Genomic DNA, 25813 nt, shown 5'->3' on the forward strand with positions numbered 1-25813 from the left:
AACCATAAAAAAGTATAGAATGGCAATGTTTCGAATAGTGGCATAAATTTATTTTCTCATTTACTTCAATCCATTCTTTAATGAAAATCTGCCTTCAAATATCCTCTCCCTCGCTTTGATTGCCTGCAATTTTATATACAAAATCAAATCATCACTTGAGCATACTAGAGAAATGACAAAAACTGTTTATTAACCACATATATATATATATATATGGGTCCCGTTCGGCACCCTAAGTTTTACCACACACTTTAACAAACGCGTTTTGTCCTACATGGGTTAGAAGTTTTGGAATAGGCTGATTTTTGGTGAGGATGATCTCTATGGTGAGGAGATCATCCTCACCAAAAATCAGCTCATTCCAAAACTTCTAACCCCATCAAAAATGATTTATAAAAAATGGACGGTCCACGATTTTTCAACTTGTAAACATGGGGCTAGAAATTTCGGAATGGGCTGATTTTTGGGGAGGATGATCTTCTAACCGTAGAGATCATCCTCACCAAAAATCAGCCCATTCCAAAACTTCTAACCCATGTAGGACAAAAAACGTTTGTTAAAGTGTGTGGTAAAACTTAGGGTGCTGAACATTTCCCTATATATATATATATATATATATGGGAAATGTTCAACACCCTACACTTTACCCTATGCTTTACCAAACGTGTTTTGTCCTACATGGGTTAGAAGTTTTGGAATGGCCTGATTTTTGGTGAGGATGATCTCTACGGTTAGAAGATCCTCCTCACCAAAAATCAGCCCATTCCGAAATTTCTAGCCCCATGTTTACAAGTTGAAAAATCGTGGACCGCCCATTTTTTGTAAACCATTTTTTATGGGGTTAGAAGTTTTGGAATGAGCTGATTTTTGGTGAGGATGATCTCATCACCATAGAGATCATCCTCACCAAAAATCATCCTATTCCTAAACTTCTAACCCATGTAGGACAAAACACGTAGGGTAAAGCGTAGGGTGTTGAACGGGACCCTATAGATATATATATACATATATGGGCCCAGTCCAAAGACCATGGTCATGTCCAAAACTAGTCTCGGGGAACGTGCAATGCCCGCACATCGCATGCACCAAGTAAGTGAGGGTGCGCACTCGCGGAGGGTCCTTGAGGAATTAATGCTCATACTAGATATCAAATTCACGACGTACAACATTAACCGTTTATTGGTCAGAAATTATCATTGAGCCAACCCCTCGGGGTTTGATCACCCACATATTATTAGCTATGGTTTTTGAGTTAATGGAATGCATTTGCAATGATTGAACTACATGATTCACACAACCCGTTCAATTGAGTTGAGATGGGGTGACATTGGATTTACTGCAATTTTTAACATTTCTGACATGGAGGTGTGCACATAAACATAGATGATGTTTCCTCGAATAAGCATTAGTGTTCTCAATTTTCAGAGCATTTTTTTGTAAAACAGCCTTTTATGCAACTAAAAGTACTCCTCTGCATAAAGGGAACTTTAAGCTGAAATCGTAAATTGCAAGTGATGGGAGCAACCTGTTTTTGCCAATTTGTGCAACTTGTTATGAGAGAGAGAAGAGCTGCTTGTAGGGTAGAACCAGTAACTATTCCAATCCAGAGGCCTCTTCCTCCTAAATGAAGATGGAAACCTAATACTAAAGACAGTGGGATTCCAGCAAGATAGAATGCCCCGAGGTTGACATAGGCCCCAATATGCTGCCAACCACACCCTCTAGCCACACCTGAACACGTAAAATATAATATTTTATAGAGTTATTTGAAGCACACGAATTATAGACTGAGGAACTAAAAACAAGATTGAAAGTCTCATTTGGAGACAATGTCTTTGTAATTATGAAGAAAAATCGAGACCATCTCCATCCATACATTTCAAGACATTTTAAACCTAAAACAATGCAAGACTGTGAATAGATAGCTGCTATTGGCACCCTAACTTTTACATATTACACTCCAATTAAAAGTGGGATTTTTCCCAAAATATGTGCTACTTTATGTCCAAATTCCAGTTTCGGTACACTGTTCATTTTAATTCTCAAAACATGCGTTTTGAGTGAATTCGTCACTTTTATAATCAATGAATTCGCTAGTATATCTATGAATTTGGAGATATTAAAAGTGACGAACTCAGGAATTCGTAGGTTATAAAAATGACAAATGCATGTTTTAGGAATTAAAATCAACAGTGTACTGATCTTGGAATTTCTTTCATATTCAGCACACAAAATGGAGATTCACCCATTAAAAATAAAGAAAATATGTTAATGGTTGAGAATAAGTTAAAGTTGGGGTGCCTATAGAAGGTCTCTCTTTTCTTTTTCTTTTTTATTTTTTCCTATTTTTTGGATTAAGAGATTATATGAGTCTAATTATAATTGTAAACAACTACTCAAATTGTTTGAACGAGTGTTCTAATGTTTTGTAATGTTGAGATAATAATTTTAGCTAAATCTTTGTAACATTTGAATGTTGTGGTTTAATCTTCAGTTGGGATGTGATAAATAATTTAAGCCGTTAGGGTGTATAATAAAAGTTGGGGAGCCAATAGCAACTCTCATAAAATATTCCAACAATATTCGATGTTTCACGGTAAATGTTTTGTTCAGGTCTCAACCAAAATATCCTATGATGCATAGACACATTAAATTAATAGAGCTTTTATTGCCACACCAACTTTTTGTAATGCCACCACAAGATGTGTGATATTCATTGGTGATTTACATATGAATTGGGGTGGAGTTAGTAAATGTTGGTGTGGCAATATAGTCTCTCTAAATTACTTGGATAGTGGGTGAAAACTCTAACCTGAGAGGACCCCTTGTAAGCTGTCCATTACAACTGAGAGGCAAATCAAAGGAACCATTCCTGTTACATAATCTACGACTTCCTTATCATTGTTGTAAGCATAGCCCAAAATGTACCGGCTTGCAAAGAGGGCTGTGCTCACTACAACTGTCTCTGTGAATGCAAGTAACAATATGGCCGAGACAGCTACACGGGCAGCTTCTGGTTTCCCGGCTCCTAATTCATTCGAAACCCGAGTGCTACATAATGTAAGATGTGGTTAATTTTATCAAAAACTTATAGATATGCATGAATCCTTGGCGCTGATCAAGAGATATATCAAAGTGGCTTCTTCTTTCCAAATAAATCGCTCTACATGCATGTATTAATGTTTGTTCTTCAAGATTAACAAAAGAGGTTCGAATTTTTACTATTATAATTATATCATTCATACGTATATATACATGAAGAATGTCTGCTGTGTTTCTATAAAGACCCATTAATAAGGATGTAAATGGCATTGCCAGGACAGCATATAGTGATAGGTGATGTAGCAGTCAGAAGAGAGGACACGTGTCCTATGTCATACATGGTCCTAACTATGGTCAAAAGGGTTGTCAAAGGAGAGGGTTAGGCATGATATGCTGATCAAGTCACGAGCCTTGTACCCAGAGGGCTGATTATGAAATGAAGATTTTAGTATTGAGGAGAAATGAAGACAGGTGGCGGATGCCTGTTGGTCCAAGCAGAACGTCAGCTGCTTAGAAATAGGAGAGGCAATCATAAAGAGGGACGTTTCTCAAATGTTTTATGCTTTTAGATAAGATCAAGATAGAATATAATTGAACTAGATATTTGGAGGTAGGGACTTCACACATTAGTGAGTGAAGGAGTCTTAACTATATATTATTTTCTCAAAAACATATATTCCAACTCAAAGAGCTCACACCAAACCCTTGATGTTGAGTGCAAAGAAGGATAAACTCAAATACAATTTTATTTGTTAATCTTACTTTACTCTAATCAGTAATGGTTTTATCTATTTTGTTTTCTTAATATAATCTTCCCTTATATTACTTTATTTTCCAACAACATTCATTTTACTCCCCATTTTATTTCACAAAAATATAAAAATAGGTTTGAATTAAAAGTTAGATTAAGTTTATTTTTGTTAACTTGGTAACATCCCCATTTATCTTAGGTTCAATCCCTTACTTGCCCACAAGTTAAGGAGAGTATAAATATAACTTCTAATGAGATGATAACGACAACATCAACAAGCTCTCTATCTCTTAAGCTCTCTCATTTTGTTTCTTGATCACTCTCATTCTCCCTAAAGCTCTTATTCACCATCTCAAGCTCTCTTATTCATCCTCAATCTCTCTCATTCTCCCTCTCGATGTCTGTCATTCTCAACAACTCTCCCATCGAAACCTAATACTCTCTTCTTTCTCGACTTCCTCTCTTGAGCTTGAACTCAAACTCAATCGGCTTAATTTGTATTGGAGGATTACACTATTGCAACTACTCTCGCTCTCTCTCTTAAATCTTCGATAATGGGAAGAATTAAAAACCCTATCTCTTTCCTAATCAACCCTAATCAGGAATTCTAACTTTCTTTGCTTTGCTCTGGTTTCTACCCTCTACCCTCTACCCTAAAAAAAGTCTTCATCTTAGGGAAAATCAATTAAAAGAGATTTCTAGCCAATAGTGCGGTGATTAGGGATCTTTAATAGGTTAATTGAAATTCCTTTTTAATTTGAATTATTTTTTATGGATTCTCGTTTGTATTTCTTCAAGTTTATTTTTCATGTCTAAGGCCGGAGGATGGTGTTGATGTGTGCCATTATATAGATATTTTGATGAAACAAATAGAGAAGATAATTAATCATATATTAACTCATGCACTTTGATTGATTTTAACTAAATCGGATTTATTTGTTTTCCATTAGTGCTTACGTACTAGTGAAGTAAGGTTTTTTTATCATTTTTATTGGTGTAATGGGCAATCCTTCCTTGATGCACAGTGTGAAAAAAAGATGCCAAATTTGACAGTCGTGGATAGTCAAATTTCATAAAATTCGATGGAAAAAGGGGTCGAATTTTTCATTGTCAAATTTATTTTTTTTTTGATGGGCCGAAACTGTTAAATTAATGAAGTATGCAACAAATTCGACAGCTCTAAGCCTTCAAATCTAGGAATATCTAGAATTTTGACTATCCTAGACCATCAAAATTCAGTTTCTAAAATTCGTGGGCCTTAGCCCATCAATTGTTTCTATCAAATTTTTCAGTTTTCACATAGTGATGGGTCACACTTCTACTGCAAAGTAATGGAATCTATTTAAAGGAAAATTGATTGATCATATTTTTATGAATTAGAGTTTGCAAAAGTTATTTTGTCAATGCTTTTTTAATGTGTACTGAGTGAATCTTTCCTAAATAAGGTTGGAAGGAACAGCTCATAGTTCTTTGATTGAAAGAAGTGAGGTTCATTAAGTAATTTTCTGGCCACTTAAATTTGTTGAATTGGTTTGTAGTTACAGACTATTACATAGGTTGTCGGGGATGGGTATTGGGACAGAAAAGTAGCGAAGGAAGTCAATTGTCTTAATATGGATTTTGGTGCTTGACAAGGATCTGAACTAGTTCATAGTTGCTATAACTTTAGCTCTTCACATCATCCAGCATGCAAGTTTTTCAAAATTTATCTTGACCTTGAAATTTCTTTGTTTTCTTCTTATTAATTTATTTATATATCCAAAACCACGACATGGCCCTTTGATAAAATATCATTCCTTCCCATTGAAATATGTTAGTAAAACACAATACAAAGACTTGTCAAACTTGGGAAGGGAACTCATTGGGCAAATGTTATCTAGATTCATGTTGTAACGTCAATATCCAATTAGATTGAAAAATTCCTTCTTCCTATATATATATATATATTGAATTAGATACAAGGATTATATAGAATTCATCCCAGATGTTCATTTTATTGTCTTGAAATTTTGCATTAAATTGGAGACAAAAATAATACAGTTTTGGTGATGGCGTTATTGGTAAGTTGGTAAAGTCTATGAGTGAGTGGAAATAGTATAGACTCTAGCGTTCTTGGTATGGGAACACATTTCGGCACTATTGATTCACTTAGCTCATTATGTTTGCTTAATCTATAGGTTGATTTTAACTTCATCCCTTTGTCGTGTTGTAAGGATCAAAGTGTGCTTATTATTTCTATTAAGGATTATTATTTGCAGATCAAGATGTAAAGGATAAGGATTGAAGCGTTCTTATTATTTCTATTAAGCATTATTATTTGTAAATCAGGAAGTAAAGGATAAGGATCAAAGCGTTCTTATTATTTCTATTAAGAATTATTATATGTGAATCAAAATGTACGTAAACTTGATATTAATTAGTAGATTTGATTGTTATTCGAAGTTTTCGATTTATTTTTTGAAAAAACTTGTCAAAACCAAAGGTTAAGGCTCTCCATCAAATAGATGGTTAAGAATTTGAGATGTTAGGGATTTTACAAAAAAACTCCTATATTACATTCTTTATTTCTCTTTTTTTTTTTTTTTTTTTTTTTTTTTATTAAGATGATCCTAAGATGGTATCAAATGTTAGTAGAACCATAGTAACCAACCTTCGCTTGTCCAAGAGGTCAACAAATCCAATTAGTTCAATGATAGAGGGACCATTTGAAATTAGACCTAAAATATTCTTTTAAATATTTCAAACTCAATTAAGATTTAAGAATGTAATATTGCTCTTCCCTCTTATGGTTATTTCACTTATTATATCTAGCATTAAATAATCCAGGATTAAGAGCAACCATTAAAGCTTGGCTCTTAAGAAATGAGCTTGTGGTATCACATGTAATCCCCTTATCATAACTCGATTCTTAATAAAGATTATGAGATTTATTGTTTAGTAAGTGTGAACAAAATCCTTGGTTGTCTTTTTAATATGCATGTGTTAATTCTTGGGTTTAATTATTATTTTTAATATTAATTGCAACATGTGAGACTTTATATGTTTTCAGACCATTTGTTGCTTTATTCACTAACGCTACATAATCTATGGTTAAAAACAATCCTTGAAGCTTAATGTTTAGGAAATGAACTTGTGGTATCACATGTGATCTCCTCACCACAACTCGATCCTTAATGCAGATTATGAGGTTTATTGTTTAATGAGTGTGAACAAAATCCTAGGTTGGTTTTCTAATATGTATGTGTTAGAATTGATTCTTGGATTTAATTATTATTTCTAATATTTATTTCAACCTGTGATAATTCATATATTTTAGATCATCTATTGTTTCATCCACTAATATTATATAATCCAAGGTTAAGAATAATCCTTGAAGCCTAATGCTTTGGAAATAAGCTTGTAAAATAATTTGTGATCCCCTCACTATAACTCAATTCTTAATACAGATTATGAGTGATAGTGGATCTGAAATAGATCATTATTACTTACCTAGTTATTATTGAATTTTTTATATTTTCATTTAAATCATCATTGCTATAAATAGTCTATGAATTAATATATGAATTGATGATCACATTATGTGTATTGGTAGTATGGATTGATATGAAATATAGAAAGGAGATTAGAATGTATGTTTGGAGGTTTATAATTATATCTATATCAAGGAAAAAGATTATGAACGTATGAAAGGGGTTTTCATTTTTGTTGGTTTTATGTATCTTATGATGTTATTTACACTCTTTGAGATATGTTTTGATGATGTCGGTTATTTCAAACTAAAATGATCAATTAATAGACTTACCTAGGTTCCTTAAAATAGTTAATTAAATCAACGCATTCAAGGATTATGATTGACTCAGATCTATCTTATGCATAGTCATTTACGTGCTCATATATGATTTGCAAGTCAAAATATTCTTTGAATTGTGCTTTCTGATAGTTTGAGAATTGATTTAGTCTATGTATTGTTCATACGTATGGGTTTATGTACTATTTATTCATAATCTTTTAGTGTCTCTTAAATACTAATTGTATATATTGTTGTTGTTGTTGTTGTTTTTTGTATCTCTTGACTATCTTTTGATAAGTTTATGGCAGAAAAATCAATAGAAAATGCATGTATATATAACGATGAGGGAAAATACAGCCTGATTCTAGACAAAGCACATAGACTCCTTTTTATATAATACCAAAACGTACTCTATTTGTACAAGATTGAGATGATGATTAAAGTAGAATGGGACCCAAATAAATAAATGTGTGCCTACAAAAGTTATATGGCATTGTTTTTTTAATATCTTGAGGTTTAAGAAATGGTTTATGTCCAAATAGACAATGAAGTTTCTGATGTGGCATTATCGTCAAAGAGTAGATGTTAAACAACGTCACCTAGCGTACTTCCCATCATGGAAGCTAAGGGTATTTTCTTTACAGAAGCCAACTCCAACTCTAGAAGTTGACTTCTAAAAAAGGTAGAAGCCCAAAGCCTGAAAAGCCACATCCAGTAGAAGCTTGTTCATTACAGAAGCACATTAGCTAGAAATTGATGTTAATTTGACAGTTTTTTATTGTTAGATTTTCCTAAAATGACTACAATACCCTTAACGTTGATAATGCACCTAGAATGCACCAAAACTTAATAGAATATCGTAATAAATATATAATTACACTAAATATATATATATATATATATATATATATATATTAAAAAATTAGAAAAATAATTATTATCAATTTAAGTAAATTTTATAATTCTATCAAAATTTCGACATCTCCTCTTAAAAATGAACATATGAAAATTTTCTAATAAAGAAAATACCTGCATAATACACAATCCAACATCTACATAAAGATGAAGGATTTTTTGGTAATAAAGTAGTGATAATGAATTTATTTTGATCTTGATAGTAAAGATGAAGGATATTTTGGTAAAAATAAAGGGTATTTTGGTAGTAATCCACTTTTGAAAAATGAAGGGTATTTTGATAAAGATGAAGGATATTTTAATAATCCCCTTTTATTTTTAAGGTTAGGTTTGGTTGAAAATTTGATTAAAGATGAACAATATTTTGGTAAAGAAGAATGGTATTTTGGAATATAAAATGTATTTTGGTAAAGATGAATGATTTTTGATAATTCCCTTTCATTTTTTAAGGTTAAGTTTTCTTGAAAATTTGATTAAAGATGAAGTATATTTTGGTAAAGATGAAGGGTATTTTGATAATTTCCTTTTATTTTTAAGATTAAGTTTAGTAGGAAATTTGATTAAAGATGAAGAGTATTTTGGTAAAGATGAAGGGTATTTTGAAAGATGAAAGGTGTTTTGGTAATTGGTAAAGATAAAAGGAATTTTGGTAAAAACAAAGGGTATTTTGGAAGATGAAGAGTATTTTGGTAATTCTTTTTTATTTTTTTAAGGTTAAGTTTGATTGGAAATTTGATTAATTTTGATAAAGTAGAAGGGTATTTTGGTAATTGACAAAGATGAAGGGTATTTTAGTAATCTCCATTTATTTTTTAAGATTATGTTTGTTTGAAAATTAATTAAAGATGAAGGGTATTTTGATAAAAATAAAGGGTATTTTGAAAAATGAAAGGTATTTTAGTAATTTCATTTTAGTTTTTAAGGTTAAATTTAGTTAGAAATTTGATTAAAGATGAAGGGTATTTTGGTAACTACACTTGAGTCACTTAATATTTTTTGTAATACCCCAAATTTTTATTTTGTATCTCAAGGAAATCAAATGGTGAAATTTTGAGAAAATTCTAAAAGATAGACTTAGGATAAAATACTAATATATTTGTTCTGTTTATTTTTAATGAAATCTAACTTTTCCATTGGACTCAACATGGTCAAAAATATACTTTAGCCTGTAAGCACGCTCGAATTCAAGTTCGGATGGAAAAGTTTTTAAATCCTCGAATTTTGTGTCAAGTGGGACCAAAAATGGTGAATTTTTGTTAGAGCGAGAATTAGTAAAATCTGATCATACCATTAAGTTTTTAACAAAAAATTATAGAGAATGGAGTATTCAATAGTCGAATTTCGAATTTGAAAAGTCAAGTTATCATCGAAAATAAAAACAAATAAGAAATATTGATTTTGCCCCTCAAGTCTTTAAATAAAAGAAACCTAATTTCTTTTATTTCACTCTTCTTTTACTTTAATGACCCCCAAACCCCAGCTGATAGAGAACAAAGGGTTTCCACCCTTTTTCTTTCTAGATCCGTTACAGTTGAGTGATCGTTGAATTTTGACAATAATGAAGAAGTTGAAGATGACGTCGAGCTCTATAATCTCACGGTCTTTTATCCTATTTTCTCTTTCGTTCTCTCCGTCTCTCATTAAAAATCAACGAGTAGATTTCGATACATCCCACTCGGGATTTTACTTATTTGGGAGAAAATTTGTCTTCAACATAGGAAAAAAAGGTAGTGTCCTTACCAAGAATATCGCAACCACCCGATCATTTCCCATCCAAGATCACTAACATTGACCTTCGTGTCGTTCTTTGCCTCCGATCAATTGACAAAAATGATTCACATAGGTTGCCTTCCCTTCTACCTTCTAGTTATATAACAATTTCGTAGAAAAATACATTTCTTTATTTAGATTTTGATTGTTCTTCCAAATTTTGAGTTATTCGTTAAATTCGTACATGTTTGAATGAGTTTAATCATGTTTATGTAATTCTTTTCAATTGATTTTGACACATTAGATGTTATTTAAGTTATTTATAAGTTGTACAATGTTTTAAAACCAAATCTATAATGTTTATTTTAATTTTTTATCGATTTTTATCGAAAAAATTGAAAAATGACAAAATTGTGTTGAACCTCCCACTTGTTAATGACAGCGCTGTCAGTGTCTAATGTCTCCACCATCAACCACTATCAAACCAAAAAATTTTAAGAAACTGAAAATTCTCTTTAGGTTTGTTCTCCCCACAGCATTCATGCAATTTCCAACCCTTTATTTCATTAAAAATATTTAAGTAAATATTCATTTACTTTAAGCTTTGTAATGAAATTAAGGTTTTATCCCCCATTTGAAAATTTTGAAAATGATTTTAAGATCAAAATCTCATCATATCAAAGTGTAATTTTTAGTTTCAAGAACGTAAATTTCAACTTTTTTGTCTGATTTTCAAAATGTGATATCTTTTGCATTACTTTGAATTGAGTTATAAAAATTACATGATATTTCTCATGCTTTCGAGGTCTTTCATTTACAAAAATTCGTTTTCAATTTAGACAATTTTGAAAAATCACTTTTCCAATACTTAGTCAAATTTTGATAGCTTTTCCAGCCTTTACGTCTTATGGTTTTATCATATTTTTATGAGTCTTTTGACTCAACCAAAACAATCGAATGGAATTGATTGATGACTTATGGATCTCGAATGAATTTAAAAATGAAAAATACTTTGATAGATATATAGGAAGTTAGTCGATGGATTGATCGATTGATTGATGAATAGATAGAGAGAACGTTAGATAGATATCACAGAAGGGCACTACTAAACCTTACTTGTATTTTCAATAAAGAGAAACTAATATATATATATATATATATATATACATTATAAAATAAAAATATATTTTGTTTACTAGAGAAGAGTTGTAAAAAAACTACAAAGAGTGATGCGTTGTTGTATATCCGGAAGTGGTGGGTCAATCTAGGATAGCACTAGATGTCATATGTTTTGTAGTAGTATGGGATACCTTAGAGCATATTACAGCTTATTATATCCTAGAATTTCTCTTACTTCTTTCCTAAAAAATTTTGTGTGTAAAAACGGTCTCTGTATAGTATAGAAGTAATTAGGGTTCATATGCATTGTCTCTTGATAGACTTTGACGTAAGAGATCTCCTGGGCTAGTTAGTGATCACTATTAATCTAAAATTATCAAATGATCGACCTCACCGTTAGTTGAACTCAATATTGGGTTCTTGTTCAATAACTTGTTTGAGTTGGATAAATGATTACCCAATCGTGGTATGCTAGACTAACCAAAAAATTAGATTATAACGATAGGATTCCACATCAGAATTGAAATCTATAATATCGAATTGTCATAGCCAAGGTGGTTATATTGGCGTGTTCATATACTCTCTTATAGACTACACCACCGTATTCACATTATGTATCTTTTATTTATTCATAATGTTGATAAATGGTTTCCATTTGAACGTTGTATATGGTACTTTAAATGATAGATTGAAGTTTAGTACAATTGTTTACTGATTATGCTTAAATAATTTTCGTATATTACATTATGAAAAATATGTATTATTGAACTGTTTAGATGATTACACGTGCATTTAAGACTCGTTGTTAGAACGACGTTCATCCTATTGAGTAACATCTTCCTGTTACTCACCCTATCCTTCACCCTTTCAGATTGCCCAACTTTTGAGGAATCTGCTTATGAGAAGCCATTCGAAGAGGTCCCCATAAAAGGTTATGTCGATGATCTACAACCTCCATCAATCTGATGATCACTTTAAAAGTTTAGTAATTGTGTTTTAAATTTCAAATTTTGTGGGACATGATATATTTTTAGAAAGTTGCATTGGGAGATGATTATGATGTTAAGGATTGTTATGGATTATGATGATGACTATTTTAGCTTCTGCTACTCTGATTTGAGTTATCCAGTATAATTTCCACTGCATATATTTCCATGTCATGGTATTATTATCTGTGTTATTCTATCAGGTTGTGTGTATGTTTATCTCACTCCTTGAGATTTTGACTAATGAATCATTGGAATTTGTGCTGGAATTTCAGGGCATGGCATTTTTGTCTTCTCAAAAAAGTCATTTGAAGAAGTCCCTCTTGGATGACTTCTTTTCGGAGTTACTTTTGGGTTTCAATTCAAATCCGCGAGAGCCAAAAAACCCAAAATGAGCATCATTTATCTGATATATATATATTTTTTTTTGCTTAAAAGCAAAAAGAACTTGCTCTTTAAGGACCTAATAGATTATAAGTAGCTAGAGTTTGTTTTAGAATCAAGAAACATCTGGTTAGCCATCTAATAGATGGAATTAATCCACATTGTAATCTTAGTAGTAGATATAATTGTTGGACCATTCTAATGATCTACTACAACATTCTATCATGTGCATGAAGTGAAAATTTATGATATTAGCATTGCTGATATCGGGTCCAATACAACCTAAAAATAACATTGATGTTTATCTAACACCACTGGTTGATGACTTAAAAGCTTTGTGGGAAGTTAGTATTGATACTTATGTGATATTAAAGCCAATCATTTATGTTGAAAATGATACTATTATGGATGATCAACGATTTTCCTACATATGAAAATTTATGCAGTTATCAAATAAAAAGATATTGTGCTTGTCCAATAAGTGAGAAAAAATAGATTCTCATAGATTGAATCACAATAAAAAGATTATATATATAGGTCTCGAAAATATCTTCCAAAGACACATCAATAGAGGAATCAAAAAAATTCTTCGGTAGTAAGCAAGGGAAGCAATTACCTCCAAAACCATTAAGCAATGATAAGATATTAAAAAAGATTAAGGAGACCAAAAAAAACGTGGAAACAACTTTTTTTTGGAAAAATAAATCCATATTTTTTTTATCTCAAGTACAATAAATATTTGCATATCCGACACAACTTAGATCTCATGCCCATTTAGAAGGATGTGTATGAGAGCATTATTGGGATATTGCTTAACGTACCTAAAAAAACTAAAGACAGGGGAAAAAGTCATATAGATCTTTTAGATATGGGTATACAAACTAAATTGGCACCGAGAGTTACAAAGAATAGAACATACTTGTCACTAGCATGCTATATACCTTATCGACCGACGAAAACAGAAGAGTTTACAAAACACTATATGATCTCAAGTTGCCAACTGGATACTCTTCAAATTTAAAAATCATGTTTTAATGGAAGACTCAAAGTTCTATGATTTTAAGTCCCATGATTTTCATATTTTGATGCAACAATTACTTCATATGGAAATATGATCGATTTTGCCCAAACACGATAGGAAGGCTATTGGTAGATTCTACTTTTTCTTTAATGCTATCTGTAATAAAATGGTTGATATAGAAAGATTGGATGATATACAAAAGGAGTTCATAGTTACCCTATATTTCCTTGAAAAATATTTTTCATCATTATTCTTTAATGTCCTTATTCATCTTACGATGAATCTCATAAGAGACGTCAAACTATGTGGATCAATTCATATTTTATGGATGTATCCATTTGAGAGGGCTATGAAGGTTTTAAAGGATTATGTATATAATCGAAGATGACTAAAAGACTGCATTATTGAATGGTATAGCGTAGAAGAAACAATTGAATTTTTCATAGAATACCTATCAAAGGTACATGAAATAGGGATATCACATGCTAAAATGAAGAAAATGAAAATTACAAAATACAGTAATATACTTATGGATGGAGTGCCTTTATCTAGTTGTATTATTAAAATAAATGTATTGTCAAATAAGAGGACACTTCAATATGTTTTGCAGAACATCAATGATATTTAGCCTTATATAAAGTATAAATAAATTTAACCCTATGCTTAGCTTTCTTTTCTAATTGCTTGTGTCATCTATTATCTAATCACTAATACGAAATATATGTCAAACTTGGAAGAAATTCCTATTATCAAACAATCGAAAGATAAATAATGATTACAAGAAAAACATTACTGCAACTTTATAACATGAATTAAAAAAAAATGGCTGAAGAGGATTTAAGCATCCTAAAAAAAAGATATCGAACACATTGAGATGAATAGCATAAAGACCACAAATCAATTTATTAAATTGTGTTGGTTATATCATCAATGGATGTCATTATAGTACAAAAGATAAGAACCCCTTGGTTGGAAATATGTGTTACTACGATGTTATTATTGAGATATGGCTACTTGATTATGGTATATTCAAGATACTATTATTTAAATGTGATTGGGTCAATAATAATAACGATGTCATAGTTGATGACCTTGATTTCACGATAGTTGAGATTGGTAGACTTGGTCATAAAGATGATTTATTTATTTTTGTTTCCCAAGCCAAACAAGTTTTTTATATAGAAGACTAACTTGATTGAAACTAATCAATGAATTTATCAACTCCTGCAAAAGAGTATCCTATCAATGATGATGTAGTTGATGTCTTTAACAAATTTCAACCTTATACAAGTGCATTGCCAAACATGGAATCATATGATTTCTCTAATGACAACGATTTGGTATCATTTTATATGAGATATGATTGTAAGAAAAAGTGGATCGAGTCATACATATTTTTAATACATACATTTCTTTAAATTGTTTCAATTCAATAGTGATATGAAGAAGACATATAGCCATGAAAACATTGATGAGGTCCGAAAAGAATACATCAAGAAGGTTAAAAAGGTAATTGAAATTAGATGACTGTGAGATTTGATCTCTGCGAAAGGTATACTAATTCTAGATTCTTTCTCTTACAATAATAGTGTATTATCTATTGATTACTAGAAGTTGTAAAAACTTTTACTTATTATCGTACTAATGAGAATCAATGATCAAGGAGATTAGTCGTGGTGGTCATGGCATGGTGGTGGTGGTAGTGATTGGCCGTGGTGGTCATGGTAGTGGTGGCTATTGGTCATGGTGGCATAGTGGTAGTGGCCTAATTTTCACAATATTGGCCGGGTGTCGTGGCATGGAGGTGGTAGTAATGGTGTCCGTGGTGGTGGTGGTCGTGGCATGGAGGTGGTAGTGGTGGTGTCCGTGGTGGTGGTGGTCATGTTAGTGGTGCTGCTGATTGGTCATGGTGGGGGTCATGGTAGGCGTCGTGGTCATGATGATTGGTTGTGGTGGTGGTCATGGTAGGGGACGTGGTGGTTAGTTGTGATGGCATAATTTCCTAATGATTTTTTTCTTCCTCATTGGAGGGTTTTTCTAAGTTAAAAATTTGGTCTCTTGTGCGTGCTTATTACTTTATTATTTCTTATTGTTTTTCTAATTATTTTTCTAATTATTTTTATCCTTATTGAATTGTGACTTGGATTTTGAGGAACTATGAAAAAGAGAATCTCATTAGCATTGCACATTGAATCCTGACTTGTATTTTGACTATGAAAAGCTCTTCATGATTATTCCTTGTGAGTTTGAAACTTTGAATCCAAGTCATCTTAACCTAACTTGCTAAGTAACTTAGAGGTCTTGGAGGGGTGCATGATCATCTTGTTAGGTTTGGTATCTATGTTGATAGGGTTCTTGATAAGAACCATACTTATTGCACATGTGATGTAAGTTCATATCTTGTGGTTACAAGATGAGATACATTAGCTTAGTTGTGTGTGTCTCTTTGAGATGTTTTTTTTGTTCATTATATGATCCTTTGGGATAGATCATATAATGATCATGCATTTTTGTAACTAATTTTGTTTCTATAAAAGGAAAAAAAATATATGCATGAACAAAGTAGGTTTTCAAGTGAACCTTGCAGCAGCACCGAGTCCATAAGGTATGGTGTAGAGCAATGAGATGGTTGTTAGGCTGTTCACAAAAATCATAAAATGTTAGATACACATCTATTCATCAATACAATAAAGATTGCCAAACCAAATGGCTAATAACGCAAATTAATTTTTAGACCGATCCCATGCATATTTAGTGCATGAATGATTGTTGAGAAAATGTCTCTAAGGAAAATCCATTTTTAAGAAAATGCTCCCAAATAAATGGATTTCTCAAGAAAAAACATGTCTAAAGAAAGTTATTTTTTTGTTATGGATGGGGAGTATAATCTTGAGAAAGATAAATGTTAGTATAATCCCATCCTACAAATTAAAAATACAAATCAAGCAAATGATGAATTGTATTTTTCTGTAGAAATCATTTCCCACAAGTTTTCTCATGCCTTCTTACATAGAGTGAAAATAAAACTAACAAAAAATCCTCGAATTCATAATTATATTCACAAAATCGTACCATATTGATAGCACTGAAGTTTCGAGCTCTGGATTCTTTAAGAGCCCAGATAGTAGAATAAGAAACTCAAATGACCACCATTCAAGACTATGAACATCAAAATAGAAAACCCATTAGGAATCACAGAAAGAAAAAAAAAACATTAATAATGACGTAGAAATAATTAATCAAATTTATCAATATCGAAAGAAAATTAGATCAATCAAATATATTTACCTAATTAATTAAGATCTTGAAGATATACGATGTGATGCAATATATGAATGATAAGAGTGCTTCTCATAACAATTACTATGTGTTATCTATTTATGAAAAGTTATATATTTTTAAGTTTTATAATAAATATAAATAGGTCCAACAAAATCGAACCAAGGTCAAATTGTTGATGACCAAATAGAAAAACTTGGGCCAGATCATCAGTTGAGTATTTAAAAACATTGTTTACTAAAATGCATATGAAATGATAAAAATTACCAAATCATTACTGCCGATGGGAGTGCAAGGCGGAAGAATTCGCCAATCCCTTGAAATGCATCCTTAGATAATGGCACACGAGTTCGTTCACATGAGGCAGAGTAATTTACATACACTCCAAGCAAAAGCACATTCAACCAGTACGATGCACTTAATGCTAACGCAGCTCCGATGTTTCCTAATCCAAACTTAAATACTAAAACCCAACAAAGAGGTATATGAAAACATAATGAAGCAGAGGAACTTAAGAGCATGGGGATAGTCAAACTTTGTGACTGAAGGAATCTCATCAGTGGTTGGAGAGTGGCATAAGCGAACAACGCAGGAATCAACCACATTGCATATTTTCCAGCTTCTTGTGAAATTAAAGGGTCTTGTCCTATGAAAGTGAGCAGTTTCCCCATTAAAATCCATATGAAAGAGAGTGGGAGACAAACCAAGATGAGAGAAATGACGGCGCCATAAGTATGAACTCCAAGTTTTCGATATTGTTGTGCTCCATAAGCTTGTCCACATAGAGTTTCTAGAGCACTAGACATTCCTAGCTGTATATCAAGGACAAAACTAAGTTATTTGTAATGGAAACAAGTACTTGGCACCCATATAATTTCCAAAAAAAATATATTTTGTAGGAAATCATGAACATAATAAAGCCAATGATCAATCCTATATTTGATGTGCATAGTTTACTAGGTTGTTGGGCAAATAATTCGTCGGTGGACGAAAGTGTATGCCCCTTAGTAAAGAAAAGTTGTGATGGTGACATAGCCAGGCAACTTATCGAATTACAAAACAAGGAAAACATTTTTAATCATAGAATTTTGACCAAGGAAAAGTTAAATTCCTAAAGAGGCAACTACAATTGCTTTAAATAAAGGGAGAAATCTCAAATGTTCCAAATTTTGAGGGAGTTAAGGCTATACCACATAACAAATACCTAGATTCCACACTAGATCTCGATCTTCAATTATAGACTAATAAAAAAGACTTAACAATCCTTGATTTTTCTTCCCAATCACCTTAAAACCTCTTGGAGACAATGATGATGATGCTAGTGACGATGATAGCAATACGACAATGATGATGACGGCTATAATAAAGACAATGATGATGATGAGGATGAGGAAGAGAACGGGGGGAGATCATTTTATAGTGGTTTATAAGAAAAGACCATGGTCAAGGGGCCATGTCATTAGTTCAAAAAAGAAAACATTAGAAATGAAAGACAAAAATACAAGGAAGCGGATCCTCTGTAGCGCAAAATCCATATACTTCTCTGTGCGTAGTTTTTAAGTACTTAGGGTATGTTTGGTAACACTTCTAAAATCTGAAGTATGTTTTCTAAATTATGGAATCTGAAATCTTGTTTTAGAAAATCTGTTTGTTATCAATTTTAAAAAGCTTCTCGTTACAAAGAGAATTTTAAAACATAATGATCATTTTTACAATATTACCCTTTTGTTATTCTAATAAATTATTAATCGTAAAACATAAAAATATGGCATGTTATGCATAATGAAACCATCTACACATTTAATTTTAATATCTGACAAATAAAACACCCCAAAAGTATTGTTTTCAAATTGAACTCATACTTAAGATGTTATACTCCAACAAGGCCATACTCAAACAATAAACAATCATGTATATTCTAATACAATTGCAATTTGTTCCCATAAAGTGATCATATCAACTTATGCTTGTGATGAGAATATTTCATTATAACATGGTGAATATTGTGGGGGTTTGGAGTCTATTAAAAGATTGCTCACGTCATAGAAATCATCTTTATATTATCGAAACAACTCATTATGGAGAGAAAAACAACGCAAGAAGTTGTGAATTGTCATGCATGTAATAACAATGTCTCGTTAAGTGTGATAGTAATACGAATGCATTTTATTCAAAATCGAGAATCTTTTCTTCAATACACCAAAAGTCCTCTCAATGACATATTCCTTAATCAGGCGTGTGCATGGTTAAATTTCTCATTTCTATCCATTGCACGCAATCTTCAATATGTTCTTAACCAATACCATGTGTTGTAATAGGGAGTCACAAAACCCCTAGCGTGTGTGTATCTGTTGCACAAATAATACATATCTACAACAAACATAAAAAAATATGTAAAATATATGTTATTGATTGTAAGGTTAATTCAAAAAATATAATTTGAAAAGACATACCTAGATGAGGCATTGGAAAATTATTAGCCGAATTACGCAATGTCTTATTTAACACCTTTGAGTTATGTCCAATTCCTTCCTATCCAACCATCATATATATAATCTTTATATCAAAAACACACACCACCATGATGTTTTAAAAATATTTTTCATATCCCCTTCCTATAAATGAGACTTGTTGATCAAATGGAATATGTGCATCAATTAATGTTTCATCCAATGCACTAACGACTCCCTTAAATGACTCTTCTCTTAGATGTACATGAGATTGAATTTCTCCCATTCTCCTGTTAAATGCTTGGGGGGACTATTATCTCTTATGCAAGCTGTATCATTGTATCTAGCACTTCATGAAAATATTTACTTACGATTTTTCAAAATGTTGGAATCAATATTTTATGAATCGATTCTGACAATTATGATATATTGTCATCAAGAACATTTCCATTTTCTCTTCCAAATCTATATATCTACTATCACTTAATCAATTTCTATGTTGAAAATATTCACATAATTGTACTAAGGCACTCTTCTCCATCCTAAAGATCTCGTACATTTGTGTCGAAGATCCTTCTAAAAGTTTCTGCATATATGCTTTGCCAGAAAGTGATAAGGTGCAATCTAGGTAAAAGTAAGGACAAAATCAAAATAAAAAAACCACACTATATTGAAAACCAAAAATGGCAATCTAGGTGATGAGGGAAAATATAGATTCCTTCAAAGTTTATCTCTCCAATAAAGAATTCAACTCAAGCGAGAAGAAATCTAGGTGCCCAAGCTAATAAACACTCTGGAATCATATTGGTAAAAAACAACATATTCCATGATCCATTCGATCATTAAAACTTTCAAGAGTCAAAATGGCTTGTACGGAATAAAAAATGCCGAAAAGAGCATTTTGGTAATTCTACACCCTTTAGGCAATTTTTCAACACCTTGGTAATAGTTTGGGCAATTCATATTAGTAAAATCAACAACCACCCCTAATTATTTGATCATCGAATTTGTTGGGATCAAACAATGCCTCAAAAGGGTATTTTGGGCATTTTACTATGCTTTGAATAGTTTGTTTGCCACCGACAACCTCCAATGACTATTGTTTTGCCTGTTAGTCTTTTGTTGGTGCCACCGACATGTCTGGGATTGCTATCAACAAAAATGCGACCCAAGCTCTTTTTCTATATATTTAGAAGCCTCAACTTCACTTGGGTTTGATTAAGACTAGAGGATATATGCTCCCAAGACTCCCACAGATCCTAGATCAACTTCAACTCACATGAGAACCTAGATCTAGTTAAACCTACCTCCAACCTTCTAGACATGTCATATTGATCCATTTACACTTCGATTCACCATCACCTTGCACACACATATTGGTATCTTACTTGTAGCAAGGAGGAAAATTGGCGGTGTGAAACTTAGGAAGCGAAAGTTAATCGTGAAAGTGAAACTTAAGGACATCAAGAACTCAAGAATCGATTGGAAGATCATTAGAGTTGATTCAAGTCTTTGTGCATAGTTTTTTTTTTTTTTTTCAATCTAAAAGTTCTTGGTTCCTAGTCAAAATCGAACTCTTGATAGAGTTGAGAACCCTACAAAATTTAACAAAATTACCAAAATACCCCTTGTGGGGTCCACAGCCATTTCATGTTGAAAAGACATAAATGACACAAACCGATATTTCCAAAGAATTCCTTATAAAAATAAATTCCAAAACATCTCAACACGTCAAAAAAATTAATCTCCAAATGCGAAAACCCTCTTTGAGGGCAAAACGATAATTTTCCAGTTCCAAAATTTGAAAATATTAAATCAATAATTAAAAATATTAATAAATGTAAATTGAAATCTTAATAAGTCAAGTTAAAAAATTTTAACAAATAAATGCAATTAATTAAGTTCATGAGCCCAATTTCATGTAGCGGCCCATTTACTTAAGTGGGGACCACTTGACATTTAATTAAAGAACCCTCCATCAGAGGTCTCAAAGAATTTCAAATAGGTAAAAAATCCTCCACCCTGGATTCTCCAAAAATGAAAAAAATTTAATTTTACGTAAGTCAAATAAATCAAATAAAAATCATTTTAAATCTTATTTAAAAGCGTCTAAAGATTAATTAGAGATGGATTCTATTTCAAAAAGACATAATCAAACTCAAATCATTTCAAAAAATTCTATAAAAAAAATCAACTCTACCACTAAATCTCATTGGTCTTCAGAAACTCTAGAAAATAGAGGTAAAATTTTTTTTTAAAGTTTTCCAAAATCTTAAAACTGAAGCCTCAACTTAATACCCTACCTTCAAGCCTTGCTTTTCAACCTAGAAAACACTTAGAAACCCTAAAAAACATGTAGAAAATCCTAAAAATATTCAAATCTATAAGAAGAAATTCTCATCTAGGGGTTTGGGAATAGATCTAGAAGCGGATACAAATCAAGAAGATTCACATAAGAAATGCTCATAGCTAATCTCTGAGGGAATCGATCATTGCAATTACCTAGGTAAAATAAGTAGTCTTTTTATATTTATTCTAGATTTAGACCATTTTTTGCAAATTATATCTTTAAGAATAGTAGAGATCGATTTTCGTTGGATGGGATTGGTGCCTAACACCTTCCAATTTTATAACTTAATCTTTTTACCTATAATCTCTTTGTAGATTTGTGTTTTTATCTATTTAGAGTCATTTTCAATTCTTAAACTATAAAAGTAGGTGGTGACACTAAGAATTAGATCCATACTATAGAAACCTCATTTTTGTACTCGCATAATTAATCAATTTGTCAATTCGATTGCGATTGTTCTCGATGATGGATAAATATTCTAAATTTTTTATTTATTACTAAATGTGTTTTACAATTTTAGATGAGATATTTCATGTAAATAAACTTTAGAAACCACATTACGCTAAAAAAATATGACTCAAAGCATAGAAATTATCATTTTGAGACAAAAAAAAATTTTACGAGAAAATTCATCAAAAAATGATCAAATTACCAAAATACCCTTGGTAGTAGAACATTCCTAGAGGCTACGTTACACTTAAGAAAATCATTTTGAACACATAAAATAATAAATTATTTTATCAATTTTCATAAAATTTGATAAAATTACCAAAAATTTTTTTATAGGGTCCACGATCATTTCACGCCAAAGACTTATAAGTGATACAAACCAATATTCTCATTGAATTCCTTATGAAAAATTGATTCTAAAACATTTCAAAATGTCAAAAAAAAAATATCTCAACTCAAAAGTCCTCTTTGAGGGCAAAATAGTAATTTTTCAAAATAAAACATTAATAATTAAAATATTAATTAACATAAAATGAAATCTTAATATATCAAATTAAAATTATATTAGAAGAAAATATAGATTGGTTCTCAAGTTTGTCAGAAGAAAAAAATATCAATGTTCCTTCGATTTCTCTCTCACTTATAGGATTTCCCTCAATCCTCCCAAATTAGAATAACCTAAAATGGCTTAATCTGCTCCCCCACCTCAATCAAGGGATCTAATCATGGGGTATCTCATCTTAAAAAAAGGAAACTCAACCGAATTAGAAGGAGTACGTCTTATTTGTTAACTACTACTAGATTCTTGGATTTGTCCTTCAAATTAGGAAGTCAAATGATAAACGGAGATCTACCTATGGCTACTAACTTTGCCCTAGTCTGTCATCAGAATCCGACTTTATCCAGACCTACAACTGAGCAAGATTGGGTTGCCCATCTTATCTAGGTACTATTTACTCGAAGCAAAAGCCTATCTAATCTGCTCTATTCTCCCACATGATCTGGACACATGTAAGGCATAGATGAGTTACGGCTTTTATCCTCTATAGTAATAATTATGATGACGACAAATTAAAAACAACGTGATGATAAAGATGATAATAAACATAACAAAGACTAAAGAGAAAATCCAGATGTGTAATGATGATGGGGATGTATTGACAACACTTTCAGTAGTCTATAAAAGAAGACCAAAGTCAACAGGGGCATGTTGTCAGTTTGAATAAGAGAATTAAAAATATTTTTAGTATTTTAAATTAAACATTAGTAAACAACAATACATATATTTTTGGTAAATAAGATAGGGAGTAGGTGAGAAACGAGTTTATGCTGAGTCAGCTCGAATTTTGAGTCTAATCAAGCCGATTCAGCTGAGTTTAAAATGGAATCGTTGAATTTTAAAACTTATGAGTAACATGATGAAGAAAATGGCAAAAGGGACTTACAAGAAGGCTGAAGCCAGTAACACCAGTGAGTGAGGTAGCGATGGCAGTGCTAGAGAGAGAAAGTTGACCCAAGTGTCCCACCATCATCATCGATATTACTTGCATGAGGTACTGTGACAACGTCACTGCAACCATAGGCCCCGCTATGTAACCTACCTTCTTCATCTCTTCACTCAACACTACTCTCCATCTTACTAATACTAACCCTTCCCCTTCATCTCTCTCCTTCAACAACAGCAATCCCTCCTCCATTGATTTACAAGTCACAAGTCTCTTTCTGTCTCTCTTTCTCTCTTTGTGTGCTCGTGCAAGTTAAAAGCATCGAAGAAGCAGACGGAATATTTTGGCTTCTCATAAGATTCATTTGACAAGAAAACGTTTCATGTTGATCACTGTTACCTGTCTAGTGTGTTGATAAGCCTGAACTATTCCACGTGGCGAATAAAAAATGTATGGCGCACCCTTTCGTGTACTGAGCAGTTGAGGATTTAATCCCCATTTTAGGTAAATGATCAATTTGAGCACTTACTAACACGAAAATTTTTTTACTCACAAATATCTTGAATCACATGTACCTGCCACCTGTATTGAATGGCATTTGTAATTTACATAAAAAATATACTTGTTAGGAAAAATTATTTGCTGTCGAGTTCACAGAATTCTGAGATCCACCAATCACTTGTAACCACGGATATTAAAGGACCTAATTTATAAAAATACCCTTGTATGCTTGATGTGACAAACACAGAGAGTCTGTCAACACCGTGAGTCCACCAATCACATGTATCCACGGATATTAAAGGGCATTTCTAATTTACAAAAATATCCTTATATGCTTGACGTGGCAAGCGTCGAGAGTCAGTGCACACTATGAGGAAAAAAAAAAAACGACTCACTTGTTAGCCACAAAACTATCCTTTAATGCTGGGAGTGTTGAAGATATAACCATGGAGGAAGAAAATAACTTCTAGGCTCGAAAAGATTCGATCTCTTTTAGACAAATATTCTCTCCTACTGGTTAAACCAAAGTACACAAGGGATCGATGAACAAATGCCTTTAGGATACAAAGAAGCCTTATACTCAATAAACTAAATCAAATTATATACGATCTGATTTAACTTAGAATACTCGAAAAAATAAGAAACTGATGATGCCTACATCTTAAGCTTAGAGAGAGGAGAATACAGAATTTTTCAGTTAAAAAATATGAATTCTGGTTGGCTTTTTATTGCCATTTATGTGTCCGTTGACCAAGAGTCATGATTTAATGTCTCTTGGTCTAATAGCCGTTAGATTGTGCCTTATCTGAGATCTAACGATCCAGATTGTACCCTATCGAAAGAATGTGTCTCATGTCCTTAAACTAATACCTTTCAGTTGAATATGTTTGATCTAGTGGCTCTGATCACGTCCGATCAGTTGCCATTTGATCTAACGGATCCGATTGTTTCTGATCGGATACCAATCATGAACCAATACACCTGATCGATTCTGATTATGTACAATCATGAATCAACACATCTGATCGTTTCTGATCAGGTACAATCATGAATCAATGCATCTGATCGTTTCTGATCAGGTACTATATCGATCCATTGCACCTAATCATTCTGATCAGGTACTACCTTGATCCAACGTATCGGATCGTTCTCGATCCGGTATTATTTCGATTCATCGTATCCGATCGATTCCCGATCGGATACTAATTTGAGCACGCGGTGCTGATCGCACCCGATCCATCACACGTGACGGATCAACCACAACCGTTGGATGGTTTCGTATCCCGAAAACTTTAAGACTCCCCAGCTCCTCGCGACGATGCGAAGTACAAAGTATACCTCAAAGCGCCCTAAATGCCCAATCGCCCGTTCGCACAACCTCGAAGCAATGGATCAAAGCCTAAAGGTGTGACACAAATACAACTAATTATGTTGGATATTACTTATAAAGTACACCACTTTCTTACTTATGAACGATGTGGGACTAAACCTTATATACACAAAATCTCAAAAAAACTAACTTAAGATAAAACAAACCAATAAATCTTATTTTATTTTGAAAATATTCAACAGGAGCACTATGAGCAAAAATTATGTGCCAAATGTTTAGAGAGCTGCTAT

General features: G+C 32.2%; 1 protein-coding gene across 2 annotated transcripts; it reads right to left on the reverse strand.

Moving 5' to 3' along the window:
- LOC147394254 (protein DETOXIFICATION 14-like) lies at positions 1-23992 on the reverse strand. 2 transcript variants are annotated; one of them, XM_086454708.1, is made up of 7 exons: positions 23693-23992; positions 17265-17809; positions 16791-16877; positions 16299-16355; positions 2813-3051; positions 1526-1731; positions 1-123 (listed from the first exon to the last, which is right to left on the reverse strand). In XM_086454708.1, the coding sequence occupies exons 1-7, from the start codon at positions 23942-23944 to the stop codon at positions 61-63; spliced, it is 1449 nt and encodes a 482-aa protein (XP_086310834.1). In that variant the 5' UTR covers positions 23945-23992; the 3' UTR covers positions 1-60. The 2 variants fall into 2 exon arrangements, with proteins under 2 accessions (XP_086310834.1, XP_086310835.1); XM_086454709.1 differs by lacking the exons at positions 1-123; positions 1526-1731 and having other exon boundaries at positions 2808-3051.
- Positions 23993-25813: the final 1821 nt, after the last annotated feature.

The sequence above is a fragment of the Akebia trifoliata genome, chromosome 9, assembly GCF_017979445.1.
Source record: "Akebia trifoliata isolate Shusen 1 chromosome 9, ASM1797944v1, whole genome shotgun sequence".
Lineage (NCBI taxonomy): Eukaryota > Viridiplantae > Streptophyta > Magnoliopsida > Ranunculales > Lardizabalaceae > Akebia > Akebia trifoliata.